This window comes from Callorhinchus milii, unplaced genomic scaffold (genome assembly GCF_018977255.1).
Source record: "Callorhinchus milii isolate IMCB2004 unplaced genomic scaffold, IMCB_Cmil_1.0 Scaffold2, whole genome shotgun sequence".
Lineage (NCBI taxonomy): Eukaryota > Metazoa > Chordata > Chondrichthyes > Chimaeriformes > Callorhinchidae > Callorhinchus > Callorhinchus milii.
This window is the reverse complement of record NW_024704743.1, coordinates 71,796,604-71,823,577: the sequence shown is the minus strand read 5'-3', so window position 1 is coordinate 71,823,577 and position 26,974 is coordinate 71,796,604. Positions and strand designations below refer to the sequence as shown.

Below are 26,974 nucleotides of genomic sequence, written 5' to 3'. Positions count from 1 at the left end.
CGAAACTTAGTTTGTATGAAAATTTTCTGGCTCCATAAGAAAAATACACAGACTGGTTTAGAATAAGCACTCAGTCACTTATTAAGCTGTTCATATTTAATTTGTTTATAGGGGTATGATACATGACACAAATACTTTTTCACCCACAAAATAAACAGTCAATCCACTTTACAGTATATCTGTGAAGTGCTTTGAGATGTCTCAACAATGTGATAAAGCGTAATATCAAATACAAGGATTATTATTATTTTGTAAGAATAGTTCGACAAATTTTACTGGTTACACTAAACAATTTCATTTTAATATATTTGACTACATAACATTTTTCATTGATTAAATGAATGTCACCACAGTTTTTTCTGTTACAATAGTTTAACTGTGACTTACCTATCTAGTATATCACTATATTAGTGAATGCTGGACTAACCTACCTTCTTTCATGTCATTTCAGTGTTTAAGTATAACTAAGAATATCTGTCAGATAATGTTCTCATTAATCTTCAATTTTTTTNACATAAGATTTCAATGAATGAGAAGGGGGTAAATTTATAACCTGCTCCTTTGTAAAACTTGTTCTGAAATTCCACCCTGAAAAAAANGAACATTTGGTATAAATCCACTAAAGGAAAATGACATGCAAAACACATTGAACAGCTGAGTGCATAGTGAATACGGTATTAAAGGGTAACGAGAGTACTTTGTATTCAAAATACTCCCACTAGAAATAGAAAGAATAAACACAATTATAACACAGCCATTTCCTGACAGTGAGGAATCCTAGTTTAACACAATACTCAATCCTTTTGCTGCATGAGGTTATTTCCATGATGTGCTGTAGAGATAAATTGGAGTAGTTCCCTTCATCTTAGAGCGGTTGGACAGGATGGACAGTTCTGGAGCTGTATGTCGCAGAAACGTTCAGCTCAACCAGTTTGCGTTAGAATGAGCTTCCCTGAACAGAGTGGAATGTAATACTCTGCTTGTTATGTAAGAATGTATAGAACTGAAAAGACCATTGCAGAGTAAACAATCCTGCGCTAATCTATTTCTTATAGCCTTCAATTGATATCTTCAAATAGTTATTTAATTTCATCTTAAATTTGCTGACACAATCTGCCTCTACTCCCTATCTGGATAGACTATTCTATATGTATTCACCACTCTCGGCATAGTAATTAAATCTAAAGATCTGTTCACTTTTCCATTTCTGAAGTTGAGCCCATGGCGCTTTCCAAATTTTTGACACATTTTAACATATTGATTATTGGAGTTCAGTATAATTGTATCCTTTATGACCTTGAGTACACATAGGTCATTTAATTTCAGATCTGTGCATATCCTCTGTTAAACTGATGGTGTACTTTGTACAACTGTACCAAAGGGACAGGTCATTCATTTAAATGAGAAGGAATGATTTGGATCAGCCTGGAGCTCCTTATACCTGTGGTATCTGATGTTTGATACACTAATGAAAGAATCCGTGTATTCAGATTATAACCATGTATTAGAATGGAATCATCCGTTTATCTGGTCCTCTACCTCAAATGACGTTGGAAATAATGATTAACTAAAAGAAAAGATATTAAGGTAGGAAAATTTGCAGTCATCTGCAAAATGTCATCTCTAGCATTACCTACAAGTTGGGACTGCAATTGCTGTAGGTCATTCAATCTGTGCAAAGTCCTGTAACTGTATTTTAATGTGAGGGCAGCTCATGAACGAGGAGAATCCATCAATGCCATCAAAGTGTTGCTTGGGCATGCTGTGCCTCTTGTGGTTTGGAGCCTGGTCTGCATCTCGCTCTTCCTTAAGAGCATTTGTCATCTCCTCAACATCATTGCACCCTGTCAACTTTGTGCAGAAACATTAAATTCCCCTCAGGTGACTGACAGAAGCCTGTGGTGTGAAAATGAATTGATGCTGTCAGTGTTGCAATGACTGGTAATGTTAGGGTCGGAGATGAAATTGTTGTAGTGTTCACTGAACATGTGGTAAATGTCAGGGAGGGCATTTCTAATTAGTCAGAACTGCTGTTTACTCAAGCCCCAAAGTTTCCTTCTAACATGTATCCTTTCTTCTTCACAAAAAAGCAGCTCTGTGTTCTCTCTAATGCACCGAAGCAAAGACTTCATGATAAACATTTAATAATAATAATCCTTTTATTTGATATAGCACCTTATCGAGTCATGAGACATCTCAAAGTGCTTCACAGAATACACTACAAAGTGAATTGACTGTGTATTTTGTGAGCAAAACACAGCAGCCAATTGTGCACCGCAGTGTCCCAGAAACAGTTTCTTTTCTTTTGAACTCACAAATCTAGCTAAAGGAGCAAATGTCTGGGTAGTGAGTTTAAGGCTATTTTAGATATAACATGAAGTTCAAGGTTATCAGATCAGACAGTACTTGTCTACCTTATTTAAGTCTGATCCACATGGTGTTCCAAACAATATGCAGTATTTCATTGACGCTCATCACATCTAATGGGCTAATGTGGAGCAGATGTAATTATTGGAACTGGTGGGCTAGCAGCCTTGGTAACATGTTGCACCCAGTTATTAATTTGGAGAAACACGACAAATTAAATAATCCTGGCAACAATATCTATGTAGTCAGCATGAAAGTGGAAGAAATTTACGTTTGGGAATCCTGTCAGTTACAGATCATTTTAAGTAATTCATGTACGGAGATGGTATTTTAAGGAGAGGAGTTTTCTTTACATTGAAAACCATTATGCACATTAAAATATGTTCATTTAATTTTCACCATTTTTACTTATATTTTCTCTTCTTTCCCTTCATTTTCCTCAGCCTCAATTATAATTTCAATTGTTGTTTATGGGATGTTGCTGGCACCACATTTGTCTGTATAACAAAATTCACTTCTTTTCTAGCCAATCATATTTTGTAAAGCATTTTGAAATGTTTGTTTTCATGTGAAAAGCCCTTTATTATTATTAGTGATAAAAATAAAATATATTTGTCAAATAAAGTATTCATGCACATATACATTTATGAATTGGAAAAAAACTGCCTGTTTTGACTCTAAGCCTTTCATTAAGGCTAGGGGCCTGAAATAATTAATCGCCTTAAAACCACTTTCTTAAAAGCTTTTGCAGAATTTTGAGAAATGCTTAATTCGGCCTAAATTTGGAAGCTTGTTGGTCTGCAGATCTTACCAGCTTCTCAGTTAAAATTCAATTTAATAATTCCTCAAATTCAGCATGAACTTCTACTTAATAATAATCCTTACATTTGATATAGCTTATTAAATATTACATTTGATATAGATATTTTATATATTTATAGGATAATGGTCTTAAGGCTTTTGAGCCTCAGGGTTTATTTACATTTAATTTGTAAGATGCTTTCTTTTGCAACCTGGGACTCTTGACACCCAGATTACTTATTATTACTTAAGAATCCCCAGTTCTAACTATTGGAAACTCATGGCAGTGTGATTACTCACAGCTTGCCAATTCTGGAACATGCGTTTTCTCCCCCACCACCCCCTCCCGCCCATCACGCATACATACACACAGCAGAGCAATAGAGCACAGGCGAGGTTGCTAGAATCCAAGGCATTAGGGTCGCAAATGTACAAGGCACTGCTGGGGTAGGGGATCTAACAAGAACCCTCCTTTCCATTAGGGTGTTGACTTGAAGGGTTAGCAGGAGCCTCTCCTCTCACCTCAATCTTCATGGTTTTGTCCTTTAGTGGTTCAAATCCTACCTCTCATACCGTCTCTACTTCATCGCCACAAACAGCTTCTCCTCTAGCCCCCGCACCATCTTGTGCGGCGTTCCTCAGGGCTCTATCCGTGGTTCCCTCCTCTTCAATATATATTTGCTCCCTCTCGGTAACATCATCTACAGACATGGGGTCAACTTCCACATGTATGCGGATGACCAACCCAACTCTATCTCACTGCCTCCACCTTGGACTCCAGGACTTCAGAATGTCTGTCAGACATCAAGACCTGAATGAGAGCTAACTTTCTACAGTTGAATGTCAACAAGACCGAGGCTCTCCTGATTGGCTCCCATCAGTGCCTCCACAGCTCAGGCATCACCATCCACGGATGCACACTCCACCTCACTGAGCCAGTCTGGAACCTTGGCATCTTGTTTGACCCTCAACTATCCTTTCTACACCACATCCGTGCCATAACTCGTCCTGCCTTCCCCCGCCTCCGCAACATTGTCCGGCACTGCCACTGCCTCAACCCTCAGGCCACCAAAACCCTCATCCTTCATTACATCTAGGCTTGACTACACCAACTCGCTGCTTATTGGCCTTTCCAACCCTTCGATCCACAAGCTGCAGATAATCCAGAACTCTGCAACGTATGTCCTCTCCCACACCAGGCTCTGAGACCCCATCACTGCCATCCTCACCTGGCTCCACTGGCTCCTCATCCCCAGAGGACAGAGTTCAAAATCGTTATCCTCACCTTCAAGGCCCTCCACGGCCTTGCTCCTTCCTACCTCTGTAACTTGCTGACGCCATATCAACCTGTCCACTCCCTCTGCTCAGCAGGCTCTGGGCTGCTCCAAGTCCCCCACCCGGCCCGCTACACCATCAGCGGCTGGGCCTTCAGCTTCTCTGCCCCCCCCTATGGAAATCCATCCCACATTCCCTTCACCCTGTTCCCTCACTTGCCTCCTTCAAGGCGCATTTTAAAACTCTCCTCTTCGACTGAGCCTTCAGCCACCTTCCTATCCTCCCTGCCCTCCATCCTCCCCGGTCCTGACCCCCAGTTCGGGTCCAAATTCCTGACTGTCCAGCGCCTTGGGACGTCCTCCCGACGTGAAAGGCACTATCCAAATATAATTTTCTCTTATATTATATTATACCCCAGTGACATATACTCCTCCAAAGCATCAATAGTGCCAAGGTGTACTGTGGATCTACCAGCTTATGTGCTGGTGCACCAATGTCACTGTAGACAGTACCCTCAGCTGTGTGTTATCTTTGTCTGATAGGTCACCATGGATTAATAGGAATGGATTAGTAAATGCAATAAACAGTATATGTCAATAAAATCAGCTATTTGGTGATAATTAATCATATCAGTAAATATGAATCGAAATACTGTACTAATAAGAAGCTACAATGACAAGTTAACTTTGTTGTGCCGAATCACATGGTTTCCTTGGTCACCTGTCCCTGTGCACTCACCAGTGTAGGCGTAGGGCATGTAGAAATGCAGAGAGACCTTCCATGATCAGTAGAATTGCCACAGTGAGAGTAGCAAAAACAGCAAAAATGATAGCGAGCCCAATTGAACCTAGACCATGATTTGTAGTGAAGCCATTATGTAGGATCATGTGCCACAACACCTCAGAAAGTTCTAGAAAAATAAACGTCCATTAGCATTGGCTCAGAATAGCAGATAAGAAGGTAAAGTGCCATGTAATTTCCCGAGGCATGGTATCTAGTTTCCAGATCAGCAAGGGAGGCATGTGTAACAGTTACCATGCTTGTTAACACTACTGATAGCAAACAGTGGGAGAGTCAGCATTGGTCAAGCTCCACATCTACCTCTAGGAGAGGCTGGATCAGTTTGCACTGAGCCACTTGAAATTGGATTGTCAGCTTTGCAATACCTTATCTCATTGCCAAGAGGAATGTACACATGTAAAAGGGCCATGACAGAGCAGTTTAGCCCAATCTCACAGCTCAAAATAACCTTACATTTGAGCTAGCGCCTGTCACGTCAGAGTGACTTCTCAAAGCACTTCACAGAATCCACTGCAAAATGTAATCACTGTGTACTTTGGAGGTGATTGACTATATTTTGTATGTAACTATTAACAGTGAAGGTTCAGCAGTTATGGTAATTATAATCCTTGCCTTTGATTTAGATTATGCAACCATTAATAGCAAACAGGACTTACTTACATTAACACTACAGGATGTAATTATTATCAGTAAAACACTACAGTAAAAATGCTAGTGTATAACCATTATCAGTAAAAAGAACTCTAGTCTATAACTATTATCAGTAGAAATGCTACAGTAAAAGTACTACAGTATGTAACTAGAAGCTTTCTGTATCAATATTCACCTGCATGAGCCAGACTGAGGGCCCATAAGCGAAGGTATGAGGCAGTATTAGACACACAGCCCAGACAGTACTCAATAGTATGGATAGACTGTTGGACAAAGGTATCGCCAAAGCTGAATTGCTGAATTAAATGCAAGAAAAACAATTTATTACGTAAACCTGATCTATGAATCACTTTAATACACCAATAAAGTAACACGGAAGCTTTACAGAATTTTATAGCTGGTCCCTGATTTCTGTGAATATACAGAGGCTAATGTTATTATTACACATCCACGTCTAGAGCAGCTAGAATGTTCAGAGTAGGTTACGTGGAAATAACAATTTTCAGCACAGCAGAAGAGGCCATTTGGCTCATTGTGTCTGTGTCACTTACTATTGCATATGACATGCTGTGCAATTCTAGAAGACGTTGAAAGTAGTGTTTCATGTGAAAAGTGGAGAGGGGAGACACTCGTGGATGATTTAAAAGCTGAGCTTCCTACAGCTAGATTCTGCCTGGTGCTTAAATAAAGGTACTGTAGATCTATAACAGCACCTCACTTTATCTTTCCAAACTTGCGTTACCTTTTCTTCCTCCCAGTGACCTGAGCTTCCTAATCCATTAATATTTCGCCCACTCTGCTCAGACTGTAGAACTGAAAATTCTGAGTTGCCACACAGGGGTATCTTGATCGCAGGCCCATTCAACTTCTGAACAACATGGGTTTAAATTTTAAAACAGATTAACGTAATAACCTTAATAAACCTCTGACAATACAAACAGCAACATTTCTTGGTCATGTAGTGCGGCTCTCTAACATATCTACTATTCTATCTATATCTACTATTTAATTGTGCTACTGAGGTACTGACAATCCATTTGCCAATTAATTTCAGTCTAGAATAGCTTTGCTTCAATAATTACAGAACACATATCTTTCTTTACTGAACTGGTTATGAGGAAAGAAGTAACTGGGTGCTAAAGGTAGCAAACAATTTGACTCCCATGTATCATAATATTACAATGTAATTAGGAGGGTGCCAGTTCATACACATGTCCTTACCACACGCTGTGCTCTTTGGTGGTGACTGTACAGCAGATAGGGTTTAATGAGCAGCATCCAAGGAACTGTCAGCAGGGCAATAATAACTAAAAAGGTCTGAAGACTCCTCTAGAGGAAAAGAGAAACTTACAATATTTCTGAAATCTACAAAATTATTTTTACACGACAAAATAATATACAAACATATGGTCAACAATCTCAACTTAAATGTGTACCATCTTTATTTCCTTATGAATAACAATGAAAAAAGTCCTTCTGCCCATTTGATCTCTCCCTGAATACCTAATCTTCCTATTACAGAATCACGCTAGTTCTTAAAGAATTCTAGTAACCAGCTGCCGTCCACCACACATCTTCGTATCCAATTCCAGATTACTCCCTGTGTAAAGAATTACTGTGCGGTACCTATCCTACAGTTACTCTTATAATCCTTATAACTCATATAACCCTGAATCTATATACTCTTGTCCCAATGGATTAATGGAAGGTGCTAATATGTAGACTTCAGGTAAGGAGAGGAGTGAACTTGGTTGCAAATCCCCTTCCAACTGCAGTCCAATAGCCTGTTGGAAATCACCATGTTTTAGAGCCCAATGTAAGATGTTACTTTAGTAGTAATATTGAACCCTTTACAGTAAGTTTAATAACTTGTTAGCGTTATCAGAACATTACAAAAGTGCTACTGTATTTCTCGTGCTAAAGTCTAGACAATAAAATTGTTAATAATTATTGGTATCGTTAAAACATACTGTATTATTTTAGTTCACAATAATAAATCTGTATAGTGGAACAACACAATTGGCATTTATCTAGTGCTCTTCGTGCATTATAGTATCTTGGAATGCTAAAATGTTTATAAGAAGTCTAAGATAAGAAAAGACTATTTGGCACATTACAGTTCATCTCTCTTGCTAGTAAAGGGCAAATTCAGGACAGACATGGGAAGTATTTGTTTACCCAGAGGGTGATTAACAATTGGAACAGGTTACCACGAAGAATGTTTGAGGTCAGGATGCCAGGCTCATTTAAAAACAGTTAGATGCTATAAAGGGAAAATGGTAGGATGTGTATTCAGTAAAAATGAGATCAATTTGGCTGAAGGGCTTTCTTCATCCAAACATCTCTTGTGATCTTCTGAATTACTGATATTATTATAGTTACTGGTGATACTGGTAAAACGTTTAATTTTATAAAGTACTCACCTGCCTACAATAGAAACGTGTATTTTCTGGCCCACTGTAGTTAAACATCAACATATTGATGAAGTGCACAAGGATGCTGGGAGCAGTCTCAGACTCTGACACTGTGAACCTGCACCACTTGTAGATGATCAAGAAGACCAAGTAGCCAAACAGAGCAGTCAAGAAAATTATCTCTGGGATAAACTGCAGAACAATATTCCTAAGTTCCTTAAAGTAACTGAAAATAAACAGACAAGTGTTTAAGTCATTTTATTTAAAAAGGCCAATCATCCATATTTTAACATTATCATAAGAACAAAAAGACAAATCTTTAAAGCTGATGGAACCCAAGTTTAAAGCATTACTTAACCAATCCCTATTAAAGAAATTTAAATAATAAATTATTGATGCATTTATTGTACACACATATCTGCATAGAAGCTCAGAAAGCAATTGTTTTGCCAACTCTGACTTCAAAGTACAGTAGAGAGATTATTTTCTGCAGTAATTGGGACTGGCCACATTGTAGATAAGCAAATAGTACAGATAATTGGTCAAAATAAACACAGTCCAGGTCATCTTGCAAAATGCTAATTATAATAATAATATAATGGGGTTAGTTTTGAAGCTGATTTTCTATCAATTCTTTTAAGAACCACAGAAAGACAGTTTCAAAGAAACAACAACAACAAGATTACATTTGTATAACGCCTTTCAAGTCGGGAGGACATCCCAAGGCGCTGGACCGTGTACAGCATTTCAAGTAAGATTGAATTCAGCAATTGGTAAATTCTGTATGTCCTGAAATGTCAAGAAAATAAGAGTAAATGTAGATCCAGGTAAGATTTCTCCCTCAGTTTAGCTGTGGTGGAGGGAGAGTAAGGTTAGATTGTACATTGTCTGAGGAGGGAATGGAAGGGTCAAATGGCCTTTTCTCATTCCCTACTTTCTTATGTTTTGTGTACTAAAAACCAAACAAAGCAGCAAGCCTTGTTAATGGCCTGGATTGTGTTCAAATGATGTGTCCATTAAATGAACTTTTTTTAAAAAAAATCAATTTACAAAGTAATATATTATGAACTCATGATAATTGCACGTGCACTAAATTGCTAAGTATTATGTTTTTTTGTGGGAGAAACTCTGCAAGTTCCAGAGATGATAAGAGCTCAACTTAATTTTCAGCACTGCATGGAGCTTCTCATCAACTCACACTATGTTATAATTGCTGTAAATCCTGAATAAAATATAAAACCTCCAATTAAAGTACATTTTTTAATATTATTAATATTAAAGCGTAGCACACTTTCAGAAAATCAAACAAAGGTCACCCCTTTAATCAAAAAGCTGCTGTCCCTCTTTGACCACTCTCAGAGTGGGCTGGGTTACTGCTGATTCTCATGACCCTGAGTACTATTCCTGGAATTTCCCAGCCACTCCATGTCCATGCAGCCATGGCACCAGCGACCGAATGACAAACTCAGTTTTAGTTGCTGGAAACCTACTGTCTCACTAGGAGACACAAGGAACCCATTCAGAACTGAGACAGAATTTTGTTACTCATAGGATCTAAGATGTGTGGAACAATTTACCAGGAAATAATAATAATAATCCTTGCAGTTGATATAGCGCTTTTCACATCTTCGCGATGTCTCAATACGCTTCACAGAATACGCTGTAAAGTGAATTGACTGTATATTTGTGGGCGAAAGACCACTGAAGTAGATTGGATAAAGAAACAGTCATTTTGCATTTCTGTAGACAGAGATCGGAGGATATGTTTGAAGGCTGGTAGGTATGGATCGGGTTGGCACCTGGCTTGCCATCTTTCTTAAGCATTTTTCCCATTTGATAGTCAGATTACACTTTGGATTAGAGCTCTTTTTTAAAATAAAGAACTTCTCTCCCAGGGTCCACTGAAGACTTTACACTGACGGGGATGGAATTCAAGCAGGGGAGAGGAGGGAATAAGTGCTGTTGAAGAGGCAGGTTTTAAGACAGGACATGAAAACCGATTGAGAGAGGATGAGATGGAGGTGAAGAGAAAGGGAGTTCCAGAAATTAGGGGCACTGAATCAGAAAGACTAGCCTTCTGCTGGTGCAAATAGGGTGGGGTCATGGAGCAAGCAAGCCCGAGTTAGCTAGGCAGAATAACACTGTTTGTCTCCTGTTGCTAAAGTGCTGTCTTCAGTAGTGAGAATAGGAAACTGGAGAGGTTTTCAATAGTTTTGAAATTTCTCTGATATCATGCTCAATATCGTATCTGACCCTAATTTACAGCAACTCTTTATTGTTAGAAAACATCAATAATCAGTTCAATATTTCACAGTAGAAAAGTCTAAGATCTGCAATGCTGTCTGGCAATAATATTTATAAAACAAATTGTTTTTTACAACCCTGAATTTTTATTGAATGCAATTTCCACTTTTATGTTCAGAGTTGTTTTTTAATCGACCTATAAAATGTGATTTGACTGCCAAAATCACAGGGGTTTGGTTGAACCACAACAAATAGAATAACAGCAACAAATTACATTTGTATAGCACCTTAGACACTGGGAGGACATCATGGTTAAAGATGATCTTTTGCCCCATCTGATCTTGTGCTTCTCTACCATCCTCTCATCACAGCATCAAGCTGCTTTGTAAATGTCCAGTATCCTGACCACAACTACTCTTCCTGTTCCAGGTGTTAATTATCCTCTGAGTAAAGAATATTTTCCTGATATCTGTCCAGAAATTGCCCTTTACAACTCTGAATCTATGTCCTCTTGTTCTACAGTCTTGGTGCATCCCAAAGTATTGTTCAGGGTTTATTGTTCCAACTCCATTCAAATTGTTATAGCTGTCAAAGAGGCCCCCACTGAATCATCTTCTCTCACGATCGAGTTGGTTCAAAATCCCAAATTAGGCTCATATTGAAGCTCACCATCCTTCTGGTGGGATGGTAATATCGGAGTAAGTTGCTAATGAGGATCGAGATATATCAAATGAAACAATAGACTTCATAAAGTACGTAAGAACATCATAATTTGCTCGGCAAAAGAAGACCAAGGCCATCCAGTTCGCCTTCCACCAACCTGACATGTGGTGTCCAAAACTATATATTGTATACCCAAATATTATTTCCAACAGAAATCTATCTAATTTGTTCTTGAATTAAACAACACTTTATAAATATTAATACGAATTGAAGGAAGAGGTAAACTGTCTGAAAAGGGGAAACAGCAAATGAATGACCAGGAGAAACAATTAAAGAGAAGGCAGCAGAAAGGAGAGTAGACAAAGGCAGGAAAAGGCATCTTTGTCTGCATGGTAGGTAGAGGCAGAGGCATATGGCAATGTGGAGAAAAACAAGCAGAGAGCAGGGTAAAGAAACAAAGGGAGCATGAGAGTAGTCAGCAAAAGTGAATGAAAGCACAGAAATAATGAAGCCCAGGGCATGTTCCATGGTTAAATAAAATGAGGGTTTTGCTCCATGTTCAATGGTAATCTCACTGTTAATAATTTGGAGACTCCAGATTATTGTGATCTATGCTGTGATGAATACTGAACGTTTGGCTGTAATTAAGTAAGAATGAGTGTAAACCAATAAATGGATACAATAATGATCCTTTCGTTTGATATTTAACCTGATCACGTCTTCAAAATGTATCTAAGTGTTTTACCAGCTGTACTGTAATGTGTAATGATTGTGTATTTGTAGCCGAATTAAGGTTTTATCTAAGATTAGAATACAATAGTTAATCCCCTACTAAGTGTGGAAAAGCCAAAGCCTTAGTGGAAACAGTGATTCGGTGACTCAGGTTATGAATTTGTGCTCAGCACATGGAGTATAGGTTTTGAATGCAAGACCTGGATAATGCTAAGCATTAGTAGAGTGACTGAAAACCTGCTTTACAAACACTAGGTGGAAATCAACCATCACAAGTGTGAGGCAACCTCTCAGTTGGTGAGACCGTCAGCATTCTTTTGTTGTAAATTTTATACCCATCAAAAAGAGAGAAGTCATTGCTGGGGCTTGAAACATTTCCGCATTTTGCCACCTAATATTTGTATAGAGCATTCCCATGTCATTCCTGTATGTTACAATACAGGTAAAATTGTCTCTCCTAGTCCTCAGCAATATGCCTTCAACCCTAAGTATAGAACAGCAATCCCCACACTACATCTATTTCCCACACTAGCCATCCTTGAGACCTTTCAGAGTGAGCTTCACTATTTAGTTTACAAAGTACTAAATTTAGGTAGATTTGTTCTGCAGGATGATGGATATCTTCATTTGACACAGAAAGCTGTACAAACCACAACTTCATAGAGGTTCTGGGCTGGACTCAAACCTGGATTCCACAGTTGAACGATCACTGTGCTAACCTTGTGTACTATCCATTCTCCTAATAAATAATCAGAACAGATACTTATACAGATGATCATCTCGAACAATGTTCATTCTCACATTAAATTATTAAATATTTTAGGAGGATGATTTGATCTACAATTCATATTTAATAAGATGTTGTGTACCAATTTGGAACATTCAGAGCTGAATCATGTTATCAGCTGTGGGTCAATTTTCATAACTGATATACATTTACATGTGAGTTTGAATTGCAAAGATTAAGCCCAGAAATGTTACCGCAGAAACTTAGACGCTTACAGACTTTGATTTTTGTGCATGAGAACATCGATGAATTATTGAACAAATTGGAGGACAATATGATCATCTTTCCAGCATTCTACCTTCTTTGGCTGGTGCTGTGCACTCACATGTAATTGAATAAGCTCAGCGTGACTCCAAACATCATGTGAATGACACCCATGATGACGGACATCTTCATTTTGTAGGAGTTCAGGAATGTTAGCTTGTTTACTGCAATGTTCCAAATCTGAGCATAAAATAGAGAATGTCAGTAGATCCAGGTCATAAGGAATATGTTGATTGTTAATACAGAGAACAATAGTTTACTAGCACTTACTGGATCAATGCCAAAGGGATAGGGTTTTCCTGAAAACACACCAGGTACTGCAGGATCTAACTGCAGTGTTGCTGACTTGTGTAATATATGGTTACTGAGAACAAATGGTAGAGATCAATGTTATCAGATTGAAAACCTGGCATTATGACTGTTAAAAAAAAGCATTAGCTGAGCCAAGTAATATAACTTGTGTGTATACAGAAGTTGCCCAATACAGAACTGCACTTATATTTAATTTTAGGAAAGCTTAATAAGGAATCCTTTGAAAATATTTGTAATAACACTATATATACACATATAATACAATAATATATATTTCCAACAACTTTTGAATAAATTCACATTTTGTGTTTCTAGGATATGTTAAAGAACACTTAAAGAACTTAGCGGAAAGCTTCCCTGATGGTTCAGCATATCATTCAGTGAGTAATTCTTACACCCAAGAAGCTACAGTGAAGCTCCATTATAAGGAGGTGGTTGGGGTATAAGATTTCAAGTGCTATAATAGGTCTGTGATAGCTGTTTTCACTTTGCATGTGCACAGCTGTCCAGTACACCTCCCACACACTGGCCAGTTCTCATGCTAAAAAATAGTGAACTTCCAGGTTATCACGTCACTGCTGATGCCATTTCCTGTGCACTGCTTATTTGCAAAGCAAGAAGTAATGTCTGCAGTGATCTGATGAGCTAAAAATTCATATGATTTTTGGTGCACAGGAAGCTAAATGGCCAACTTCTAGGACATTACGTTGCCACCCAAGACAGTTCCTAATAAAAATAATAATCCTTGCATTTGATATAGTGCCTTATCAAATCTTCGAGACGTCTCAAAGTGTTTCACAGAATATACTGTAAAGTGAATTGACTGTATATTTTGTGGATGAAACGGCACACTGCAACTGCATTTGTAACTGAATCAGGCTACAAAGAGATGTATTGTAACAGAGTCACAGGTTGAATGCCCAGATTATTATTATAACAGGTTTAGTGCCCAGATTCTGCAGGATTTCCTGATCAAATTAAGGAGCCCTAAAATTGGACTCAACACTCCAGGTTAGAGAATAAAATAATCAACACTCTCTATACCTGATCACTATCCAATATAGGCTACAAAACTGAACAGTGCGCACAGATGATGGGAGAGGATAGCATTGAGCTTGACTGTGGTCAAAAAGCTTGCTGAGACTCACTATCAAGGATCACATATGAATAGTGGCCATTATTCATATGTGATAAGACATCAGCAAATATCTGTGGTACCGGACCAGCAAAAGGGAAAAGAAGAGGCCAAAGACGTTCAGAAGAAGAAGGGAGGGGAGAAAATTACTGAGGGGAAAAAAAGGCTTAATAAAAATACTGTGTAAAAGTATTTTAAGAGCGTAGGGCATGTCACATAGGAAAGCAAACTCACTTCCAAGGACCATTTGGCTGGAACATAGCTGTGACATTCCAGGCTGATCCAAAAAGATTGAAAGCTTTGGAGAAGCAGTCATTGTATACGAGGCCAGTGTAGATCGAAAAGAGTCCCATCAGCAGGATAATGAAGCGTCCGTGTAACAAAGTACTTAATATCTAAATAAATAAAAGATTGTTTCAACCCAACCATCATAATACCAGGGTCAAATTTCAAAGATAAATTGCACTCAGTAATAGATTTTTTACATATATAAACCAGATTTGTTTCAAATAATATAAAATATCTCTTCAAACCAATATCACAATCAATAAACCACTTACAATGACTAGAATTAATATAGACTGACAAAAGCGGTTTAACACTATTTGAAACACCAGGCATTTAGAAATGCTTTCTCTCCACATCATAGTGTGGCTGTTGGTTATTCTGCAATACCATACTTTTTTGCCTTTAACAAATTGTCAGGTTAAGGTACAGTAGCTTACCTCATTGTCCATCTTTTTATTACTGTGTAGGTTTTTGTACAGGACCATCCCCAGAGACAACACGGTCATGATTAGCCCATGACCACAATCACCAAACATGACGGCAAAAACAAAGGGGAACGTGACAATGCTATAAGGGGCTTCACAGTGGAAAGAAAAAAAACAGCTTCAGTGCATGAAAAGTTTTAATCATCATAATATTCAAAGGTGTATCGACGTATGTTTGATGACTGCAACACAGTTCCCTTTCCAGGTAAGACCACTTTACCTGTTAGCACTTTGGCTCATAGAGTTCAGGCCTATGCCTTCAAGCCCTATTGATGAGCCAGACAGGCCTGTCAACCACCAACAATCTTTGGATTACTCAGACCATATCAAACAGTTCATGACAGCACAGAACAGGACAAAAGAATATGGGATTATATTGTCAAATCAATTGAATTCTGATCCTCAAAAGCTATACGAAGCTATTTAGTTTCTGGTCAAACTCCACCAAGAACCAAAGATGTTTATAGCACAGAAAAAGTCTATTCGGCCATCATGTCTGTGCTGGCTCTTTTAACAGCAATCCTTTCAATCCCATTTACTTGCCCTTTCAACAGACTCTGCTGAGGCCCTAGATGCAGTACGGAGGTGAGCAATGGGAATGATCCCCAGTATTAGAGGAATGAACTATAAGCAACAATTAGCCAAGCTAACACTTTTCAGTCTTGAAAACAGATAATAATGATAAAAAAATCTTGGTATAGCATTGTTCATGTCAAGAGGATGTCCCAAAGTGCTTCACAGGATATATTATAAAGTGGTGTGACTGTGTATTTTGTGGGCAAAATGTGGCAGCCAATTTACGCACTGCAAATGTCCCATAAATGGGCATGGAGTGAATGATCAACTTTATTTGGGCCATTGAAACAAAAACAGAGAGAGCTGGAAAAACTCAGCAGGTCAGGCAGCATCTATGAAGAAAGGAAAGTGAGTCAACGTTTCGGGGCCACGACCCTTCATCAGAACTCAATTGATTTGAAAATATAGCCCCGTATTCTTTTGTCCCGTTCTGACGAAGGGTCGTGGACCTGAAACGTTGACTCACTTTCCTTTCTCCATAGATGCTGCCTGACCTGCTGAGTGTTCCCAGCTCTCTCTGTTTTTATTTCAGATTCCAGCATCTGCAATATTTTGTGTTTTGTTCTTATTTGGGCCATTGTTGGCCAGGACACCAGGAGAAACTCCCTTTTCTTTTCATATAGTGCCATGGAATCTTTAACATCTACCTGAACAGGCAGACAGGACTATAGTTTAAAGTCTCACCTGGAGGACGGCGCCTCCAAAAACGCAGCAATATATTAGCGTGACAGTTTAGACTATGTGAGATCCAAGTCCCGCCGTGAGGCTTGAACCTAAATCTTCTAACTTAGAGGTGAGTATGCTACCAACTGAGCCAAGCTGACACACAATATAAAAATGGTTTACACAACACAATTACGAGATCCAATTGTCCAGTTAGAATGACCAGTGGATCACCCAGAACTTGATGTTAGACAACACCGGCATTCATTCCAAGTGGCCATAACCTCAAGTGTCCAGAGTACCTGAGACCTGAAGCTGGTTGATGCACCTGGATTGAGTTAACTAAATTTTCTGGCACACCACAAGATGGCATACCTCATACAGTGAAACATTCCGTCCTGGTAGAAGAAACACTAACTATCTTGCTCCACTGCACCTATAGCTGTCTGGAACAAAATGAGAAACTGCATTGCAGTTGTGCAGAAAAAAAANTTGTGTTTAACTCACAAATGTGAGCTTTCAACTAACTTATGAAGTGACCCTTTATTAAAAAAAGGCAGAAACCACTGAAAATGTTGTCTTCATTGAGACAAAGTTACAGAAATATTAAAGGATAAAACGTTGTCGTTCAGATGAGATATGAAACCAAACTCCAGTTTGCCTGTTTGGATGGTTGTTAAAGAACCCATGGAACTGCTTGAAAAGAAAAGTGTCTCCTGGCCAACAATCCTCCAGATGAAACTGGTCATTCGCTTCATGACTGTTTGTAGAACATTGCAGCATGCACACTGGCTGCTGCATTCATCTACAAGGTACAGTCAGTAAAATCCTGTGAAGCGCTTTGTGATGTTTTGACAATGTAACACGATGCTCTATCAAATGCAAGGACTATGATTATAGTACATAATTAATTAGTCAGGGTTTACATTAGAAGATTAGAACACTAATAGCTTCTGGACCATCCAATGTTTTTTTTTAATGATTCAGACTGACTGATTTCAAATGATGTACCCATTAACACTGTGGTTTAATTTGCAATATTTATTCTCAGAAATGTATAATTAACAGCTAGGACCTCTTATGTGCCAAAGGATGCACATTTAATGTTTTAGAAATATGATAATTGCACATTGCTTTTTAAGAAATCTGTCAAGAAATACCACAAGTTAGAACTAGTCAGTTTACAAGTGTACAGCAAACCATTATGATGCACTGACTCACTAGTCGCTAGCGGAAAAAGAACTTAGCCAAAGAACATTAACTGCTGCTAAAATAAAACCAGACAAGTCTAGAAATGGACAGCAGATCAATAAGCTTCTGAAAGAGAAAGTAACTTAAAGTTAGGCTGTGCCTCTTCTTAAGATGCTGTTTTATCTTTTATGTGTTTCCACCATATTCTGTTTTCAGATTTTGTCATTCACAGTAATTCTTTTTTATATCTGCCACTTGATTGTTGTGATAGAGAGTTTGTTAAGCACTTGTATTATAGTACTGGCATTGAAAGCCACTTTGCCTTTGGGCTTGGAACTTTGGAGGCACCAATATCCAGGCTAGCAAGTTACAGTAGTTGTCTCTCTCTGTTACTGCCATATGTGCTGACTGCCAAAGATATTTACTGTTGCTAAATATGTCTGGAAATGGACAGTAGGTCAATATGCACCTGAAAGAGAACAGTAACAATGGTAGCATGTGACTCTTCACAAGATTGGTATGGAAGAAATAGGCCCTTCTCATCCTCCAGAACACCCACCCTAACATCATGCCATTACAGGAGCAAGCTGTTTTTTAAATAAGTCCAGTGTCATATCCTCAACTACCCTTCCTGGTACCCTGTTCCATTCATTATTTCTAATAAGAATATATAATAATCCTTTAGCGTTGAGATGGCCCAAAGCGCTTCACAGGATTTTACTGTGAAGTGTAATCTCTGTTTGCAACTCCGGCAATCTTTTTGCACACGCAATCTAGTACAAACATCAGGATCTCAGTTTAATGTTTCGTCCCAAGGATCGCACCTACCCATAATGCAGCGTATTCCAGCATTGTATTGGAGTATTGGTCTAGATTCGGAATTCAAAGATTGAATGAGGTGCTTGAACCCACAGTTTCTGACTCAGGGTATTTTCAAGATTGAAGAGCCCTAGCTGTGTTATCATTGCTCATATTCATTCCTCTAACATTGGGGATCATCCTCATTGCTCTGCTCTGTGCTGCATCTAGGTCCGAGCAGCTCAATTCTTCAGATGTTTTTTGACCTCTAGTGATTTCTATCACATTCTTGTTTTATTTATTTCTTCTTTGATGATAAAACTTTTCCGCAGCTCCCAAAAAGACATTGGGTCTCACAAGATGGAAATGACTGCATGATCCAGAGCCTTTGATTCTAGTGTACTCACAGTGTAAATGGCAGGATCCCAGCATCAGCAGCCTCAAGCTATTTGAGAATTCATTGTATTTAAAGCAGGTTCTGAAATATCCTGCAATACAACAGGGCATGAGGACTCTCCAAACTCAGCTCCAATCACTTGTCATGGCTTTTTCATCACGTGCCTAAAGAATCTAATAGACCACTGAAATGATACAATCTGCGCCGTTGAGTTGAGGTCAGAGAGGTTGGGTGGGGCAAGACTGTGGAGGGGTTTGAAAGTGAGAATGAAGATCTTGAATTTGATCCACTGGAGGAGCCGGTGGAGCCGATCAAGGATGGGGGTGCTAGGCTTGTGGAGCCTGGCGTGGGAGAGAACATGGGCTGCAGAATTCTGATAGTGACACAGTAACTAGTGTATAGCTGTATAGGTATAATCCTTAGCATTAAGACAGGTACAGACGCGATCAATACTACTGAAACTGATAACAGGTACTGATATAAGTATTGATAATGCCACTTGCAACTGACACTCACATTGACAATAGTGCTGATAATAACATAAACACCAGCAATGAAACAGATGCAAGTACACATGCTACAGACACATAGGACACATACTAACATAGGAACTAGAACTTACCCATATACTGATATCGACATCAATACTGATAACGACATTGACAGAAATGCTGATATTGATAGTTACATTGACATAACATAACTAGTGATATCCATACCTATACTGTCACTGACATAGTGTTGGGGGTGAATTAGCAATAAATATTGGGGTTATCACATTGAAAACGTTATAAAATGTACTAATTTACATCCTTTGACAGTACTCTTAGCTGCTAGATCAGGGAATGTAATGGCCAGAAGATGTTCTGCATTACCAATTAATTATTTGGCTTCTCTCAGGCATATTCATGCATTTTACAAATAACACGTGAAACTGACACACTTCACCAGCTATTTATAAGTGTGAAGTTATTTTAGAAACAAAATAATCAAAGGAAAAAATGTGACAGAGAAAGGCTGAAACCCACGCATTCAGCTATCAGCTATCACTAAATTACCATTTGCTAATCTGAAGTACAAGCCTTCGAACACCCTATTTTACGTGGTTCTTCAATTCTGTTTCACTCTGTTATTTAATTACAAATCCAGCAATTGATGGATTCCTTTCAGTCACGTACAATTTTTCTAATGTGAGTTTTTGTGACTGGAGGTTCTATAAAGGATTGCTAGTTTAAATTGAATGTGTTCTATCAGGATTTATAGTGGAACTGATTTTGCATAGCAGCTTGTTAATGCATCTCCATAGTATAAGAAACAAAAGCAAACACTATTATTTCTTTCCATTCACTGTTTCCTACCAGACAGCAATTCAGGCCTTATTCAATTTGTCAGCAGACTTCTATGATTACTTGGGGACTGTCAGAAAATGCTTGACATTGTGGCAAAGTTAATTCTATAAAACAGTGTGCTGTGAGGGCTCCTTTGGAAGTCTCTGTGTTTCTGTTGACGTTTCCCAGGGTAAATATCACCAGCCTCCAATTTAATTTTTGTACTCTCATGTCAAATTAAAGAAAATCTGGCTTCTCATAAAGGGTAGCAATTGAACATTCTTTCCTTGAATATCACTGCATTTTTATTTGAAAAAGAGCAGACTTAACATTAAAAGGGTAACAGACACTTTCGGTGTTCTGTGGATGCACTGAGCTGCATGCGTGCAGAACAGTCAAATTGAGTAATTTTTCAGCCCCAACATGGTGTGGAGCTGGGTATTGTAGTAAAGTCAATAAGGTAAGTACATTCTCTGTGAACACTCCCAGATGCCGCAATGACTGAGTACCTTTGTTCCATTTGAACAAATTTAAAATTTTCTAATTACATTTTGTCGCTGAAGTATATAATTAAAGAAAAAACATATTATAGACCACAGAGAAGGTGCATTATTTCCATTGTTTTAGAGGAAGGGAGATCAAAAGCTGCTTGCATGTTGTGAATGCTGTTGAACTGATGCTTACTTGATTTTCACTACAGTAGCTACACACTGTGGGAAACTGAAAGGCTATAAGCCAGATTCCACCAGCTGTAGCGCAGTGTGCCAGTGCACTAATACATTGGGCCACCAGGGAATTGGCAACACAATGCTCATCTTGAGCTTTCTTTCAACTGAATTAATAGGGCCTAAGATGTCAGAACACAGAGAGCAGTTAACAAATCCTGTCAGCCAGTTTGATTTCTAAAACTGGGAGGAACGTTACAACACCAACAGTGTCCTCACATTAATCGACATACTTTGCCGCTTTCCTCTTCAGATGAATGAGCTTTTCCTTTGAAAGGAGATACAATAGTGAGAGTAATTTTCTGTACTATTGTTTTCACATAACATAATATCTCATAAAATAAATTTCAAATTGCATAGCTCCTGGAAAGGGCATTGTTGTCGGAGAGATGGCTTTTTCTCTTTCCTTGCCAAACAGATGGCATAAATGACACCAATGTCACTGATGTGTGACATGACTGCAGCAAAATTGAAGCATGTCTCTTCTCGCTGTTCTCACTCCCAGGTTGGGAATGATTCAGTTATAATGTCACCACTACCCTGCACAACAGCCAATGATGGTGTGGTTGACTGCTTTTGTGTGTGGAAAACTAAGGTTGCTGCCTCCAGAGATTCAGAGTACCACATTGCATTGTCTTTCTCTACACTTCCAGTGCCAGCGACGTGGGAGGAACAAAGTAAGGAGCACCTCTGTACTTGGTACATCTGATGATGTTGCCTAAGGGCAATGTAAGCTTTCCATTTGCCTGCACTGTCTGGCAGTGCAATTATCACATTGTTCGCTTTAATGGATCTTTCCGGAACATCAAAGGAGATCGGGGCTGATTAAAATCACAAATGAAATAAATTTGCATGTGAGAATTTACACTGAGAAATTTAGGGCACTCCAATACAGCACAGTATAAATATGACATCAGCTTATGTGCTGTAAGAAAACCTTTGTAGGTCTTCTTGTCAATGATAGTCACCTCCAGTGCAGACAGTGACAATAGATAGTAATTGGACTCGGTCAGTGAAACAAGAGGCAGCAAAAGACAGAGAGATAAGAAACAGAAATGAAACAGGAAGGATCAACCAGACAATGTCCTCTGGGAACAGTTTATGGAAGAATGAGACCATGAACTCTGAAGCTAGAGAATGCTTAGTTAGCTGCGGTACTTGGAAAGTTATGTTGACCAGATGTAAAGGTTTTGCTACCAACAATATTTGTATAATTAGATGATCTAAAGTGGAATGTTGTTCCTGTCCTGTCCACAGATATCAGAAGAATATGAGTTTAAAAGTACATTTTGAATGTACAACCCTAGGAATTCATGGTTTCTCTGACTGCCTTCTGCAATGAATAAAAATGGTCCTGGGTGGGAGGGGCAAAATGGGGGCAAAGACAAAGAATGGGGGAAAGCCAGCAGAGGGAGCAGGAGTCTACTCCTTTATCCCTCTCTCTTTCCTTCATAGGGCTGCAACTCTTTGTTGTTTTACACATCAGCTTCCTGCGAGATGCTGGTTACCTCCCAGTACATCACCCAAATGGACAGTCTTCATGAGCTCAAACAGTGAGTGTTGGCACACTGTCCATCTGCAGAGGTCATTCCAGATGAGTTCAATCCTGTCCTCACATAATAACCACATTGATGTGCAAGTGCACACACACACTTTCCAGCTTGTGTCATTGGAGCAGAAATAAGAACACTAACTGGTTTTCCTATCCCTAGTTCAAGGGATAGGATTGGAAGGCCAATTATAATGTCCCCAATGCTGCCCAGACCAACTGGTTCAGACCAAAAGCTAAAGCAAGGATCTTCTGGGTTTCAGAATAAGAAATAGATTTACTAATTGAGTCATCAGAAGAGCAAGATTTACAAACATTCTTATGTTCTTTCTGAATGCCTTGTTTGCAGAGATAAAACAGGTCTAATCATGGCTTTGAGTCAGAGGGCTACTGCTGTGATTAGCATGATCTATGTTAGTGGAATAGTTGGGGCTATTCCGTGGAGAGTCCAACAGGGCAGGGCATTGACCTCTTGGATGAGATAAACTGGTCTTTGTGTGTAATTCAACAACAGCTGCAGCCTTTGTCAGATGATCATAGGCCTGCACTGGAGTTGAAACCAGTCCAACCCAGCAACAGAGGCCACGTAGCTCCCAAACCAGAACTTCTTAAAAAAAAAGTCAACAAGGTAATACATCAATGTCTCTCAATTTAAGTCAGTAAATGGAGGAATTATAATACCCATCCTGCACAACACAGCAAGGTTACAGGACAGATGGAAACCATTCAGCCTGTTGTGTTTGTGCTAACACAAGCTCCTCCACTGAAGGTATTCCCATTCCCCTGTTCTTTTCCCATTCCCCTGTTCTTTCCCCATTCTTCTGTTCTTTTCCCATATGTTTTATTATTTTATTCTTACGTATTTATCCAATTAGGCATTTGTGGTGAGGAATTCTTCATTCTAACAATTCTTTGTGTAAAGAAATTCCTTAAAACTTCCCCCTTTTTTTCTTTTGGTTTCCTCTGGTTACTGAACTGCAGTGGAAATAGTCTCTTTATTCACTCTATGAAAACAATCCATAATTTTGAAAATGTCATTACTGTCTCATTAATGCTTTTAATCCATTGGGCGTTTCATTTAGGTAACCGGTTACAAATCTTAGCAAGAGAATATTCAAGGTTTATATGAAAAGGATCGCTCTGTTCCCTTTCTTTGTGAATCCTGATCCCAAATAAAGGATGTGTTTGTAATAATAATAATAATCCTTGCATTTGATATAGCGCTTTTCACGTCTTCTTGATGTCTCACAGAATATGCTGTAAAGTGAATTGACTGTATATTTGTGGATGAAACGCGGCAGCCAGTTGTGCACAGCAGTGTCCCACAAACAGTCGTGGATTGAAAATGACCAATTTATTATTGTTCTTTGTTTTGGAGGGATTATTATTAGGCGTGTGGAGTAAGGAAACTTGCCCAAGGTTTCTCCCTGCCTGGAATTGAACCCAGCTGTCTCGCTTGCAAGGCGAGGGCTCTAACCACTGAGCTACAGGACTTCACAAAATGAATATGAAGCCCTGCTAAAATGGAACATGCAGAACTTTTGTTGTTCAGACTTGAGCACCATTAAGCATGTCATCTCCCCTGCAGTTCCTGTTTACGTTGAAATACCACATCTGCAGGTATACAGGACAGATCAGGCTAATTGTACATTACCCAACAGATAAATTACTCATTGTGAAAATAGAGCAGTACTAATTCTTGCATATGATTTAGTGCTTTTCACATTGGGAGAACACTTCAAAGGAATTATTATAAAGTGTAGTGACTGTATTTCTTGTAATCGAATGCAGCAGCCAATTTGCAAACAGCAATGTTTTATCTGAGGAATTGGAGTAAACATAGGAAAGGGAGACCGATTCAGTTGAATCAGTAAGATTAAAGCCTGCATATATGCCAAATATATGGTAAAATATTGCCATCTTTAGAAAACAATGTTAGAATTGGCTAGAACTGGAATTGGAGATCAGAATGATAGATTGACTAATGATTGATTTGGACTGTAGCAAGTGACACAGCATTTAATGTGGGAGTTAAAAAATATTACCTCTACAGTGTTGCCTTCAAAAATAAATTCCCAAACCAACAGTGTTTGACAGGTAGATTTAAGCTTTTGCTTATGTCAAGTTGGTTAGTCATTGAAATGATGCAGAAGGCTCTGACAGTCTGCTCCAGAAAAAAAAATGTGGTTGTTCAATAAACAGTCGCATAGACCAGAAATCCATGTCTCATTCCTGGTCTGTGAAAAGCTAACTGATCTCAGCTGGGATACCACAATTGGCATGAATACTCCAGGACTTGGTGTGCATGTTGGGTGGAGGGGGAAGTCCCTGGGTTCCAGCTACTGATCATTATTCAGTTCAGGTATTCAGCGTGCTCTCTGCTGGGAAGTGTAGTTTATGGATCTCGGAGGGTGAGAACATACTGAATTGGATCAAACTTGGCTGCAATATCTGTCTGGAATGCATTGCCTGAAAGGGTGGTGGAAACAGATTCAATAACAACTTTCAAAAGGGATTGGATAGGTAACTGAAAAAGAAAGAATTCCAAGGATATGGGGAAACAGCTGGTGAGTGGGATTGAATGGGTAGCTCTTCCACAGTAATATTCTATGATTCTATGAATATCCTCCATGCCTGATTAGCTTGACAACCACCAATGTCTGGGCTGACACAAAAATAATAGTCACTGGGGTGAAGTGCTGTAGGGCTACTAGTCCCCTAGAACCATACTTCAGAAATGTCAATTCATTCAGTAAGGGAGAGAAATAAAACATTCCAATCCAAGTGGTAATAAAACATAAATGGATAAAAGATTAGAGCTAAACACAACCAAAGGTTGAAATGACAGCACAGTTACTAAGCACTTTACCTGGATTAACTTCTCGATAGTTTCCTACTCCATAAGCATCTACAATGCTCTGAAATCCAACAGTAAATGTATTTGTCCTGTTAAATGTTGGAGGGGTTTGCCTCGTCTCTATCCTGTTCAAGATAGGAGGCAAGGTGGAGCCAGTCAGTTCCTGGGGGAAAAAATCAAATACACCTTTCATTGGCATTTCAAATAAAGCTTGCACTTGGACAACACAGTATTTACCTGCTGTCATGTGGATTGGATATATTAATGTAATGCAATTGGTCATACAATTGGAAATAGTTTGGCGCTTGTGTCTAATTTCACAACTTGCATTCTGCATTTAAGGGAGGATCAGAATCTATCATGGGTTGCTATATAATTCTTATTTAGACAGGATGTTACTCCAGTGTATATGTTTTAGTGGTTCAGCGATATTAAACCTGTATCAGCAATGAGTTACAAAGCAAGAGCTGAAATATATACCAACATTAAAACAAGAGGACATAGTTGATGAGTTACAAAGGGCAATTTCAGGCTATACCAGAAAGTTTTTCTTCAAAGGAGAAGTAATTAATGATTGGAACAGGTTGTCAGGAAGAATGGTTGAGGGCAGGACATGTAAAAGCAGCTTGGTAGGACGTTAGGGTGGATGTTCTGGAGGGATGAGATCAGATGGGACCTTCTTCTTCCAAACCAGTGTTGTGATATTGTGATCCAGTCCCTTTAGAATGGGGGGGGGGGGGCGCGGGGGGGGCGCGGGTTGTAGGAATAACTGTGAATTGTTCATCCACCTACCCTTAGAATGAACTCGGGATGAGCGCTAAGATTGGGAAACTGGTTAAAATATGATGATGAAATAAAAAAGCAGCTTTGTGAATTGGATGCACTTGTGGATGAGGGAGATAGGACAAAGAAATGAATATTGGAAAATGCACTGAGAAGGAACTGTCGATGTATCAACTTATTTTTACACAATAGCCCACTCTCTTAACCAATTGAGAATTCTAACACAGACCAGGCAGAATTTCCCTTTTTTTGTTTTTGTCTTTTAACCGGATTTGTTATCCATATTTCATGAGCTGCTGTTCACATATGTGACCAGAATAAGCACAGGATGAATTGACAGAATAACAGAAAGTCTGGAGCTCAAGATGAGTATATTACTAGACTCCAGGCTGTTGCACAGAGAATCTGGTATATTTGCTCTTCTTAATATAAGCCCTGCCTTTCATTTTTATGGCAATTTTCCTGCAGCATATTAGTTCTCTGACCACTGGTCGAGGATGTGAATACTGTGAAATACAATGCCCTCAGCAAATTGACTATACTTTGTATATCCCCCACCCACATACACATAACAAAACCTTGGCATTTTGTTTGACCCTCACTTCAGTTTTAAACCCTCATCCAAACCTGCATTTAAATCTACAGAACACTTGCCTATGTCCATATTGCACTTCAATGAAGCTGAAACCCATTTTTTAAAATGCTTTCATCACCTTAAGACTAGGTGCTCTAATGTTTTTTTTTGCTTGCTTCCCTCGCTTGACCCTCTAGGGTCCAGTCCATCAGCAACTCTGTGACCCATATGCTCATTACCTGCACCCTTTCTAGGGTCCATTAACTCCCTGCTCCCAGGAGATCAATTCAAGATCCTTTGAATCACACAACGCT

The 26,974-nt window shown here is 38.9% G+C and overlaps 1 protein-coding gene across 1 annotated transcript in view; it reads right to left on the bottom strand.

The window, feature by feature from the left end:
• Positions 1 to 500: 500 nt before the first annotated feature.
• Positions 501 to 26,974, bottom strand: part of LOC103181272 (V-type proton ATPase 116 kDa subunit a1-like) — a 59,092-nt gene continuing 32,618 nt past the window's right edge. The window contains exons 10-19 of the mRNA XM_042346984.1: positions 25,316 to 25,466; positions 15,172 to 15,311; positions 14,681 to 14,841; positions 13,270 to 13,363; positions 13,061 to 13,179; positions 8,319 to 8,535; positions 7,120 to 7,224; positions 6,071 to 6,191; positions 5,182 to 5,353; positions 501 to 588 (exon numbers count right to left, since the gene is read on the bottom strand). Coding sequence (XP_042202918.1) covers positions 501 to 588; positions 5,182 to 5,353; positions 6,071 to 6,191; positions 7,120 to 7,224; positions 8,319 to 8,535; positions 13,061 to 13,179; positions 13,270 to 13,363; positions 14,681 to 14,841; positions 15,172 to 15,311; positions 25,316 to 25,466 — 1,368 coding nt within the window. The remainder of the gene's footprint in view (positions 589 to 5,181; positions 5,354 to 6,070; positions 6,192 to 7,119; positions 7,225 to 8,318; positions 8,536 to 13,060; positions 13,180 to 13,269; positions 13,364 to 14,680; positions 14,842 to 15,171; positions 15,312 to 25,315; positions 25,467 to 26,974) is intronic.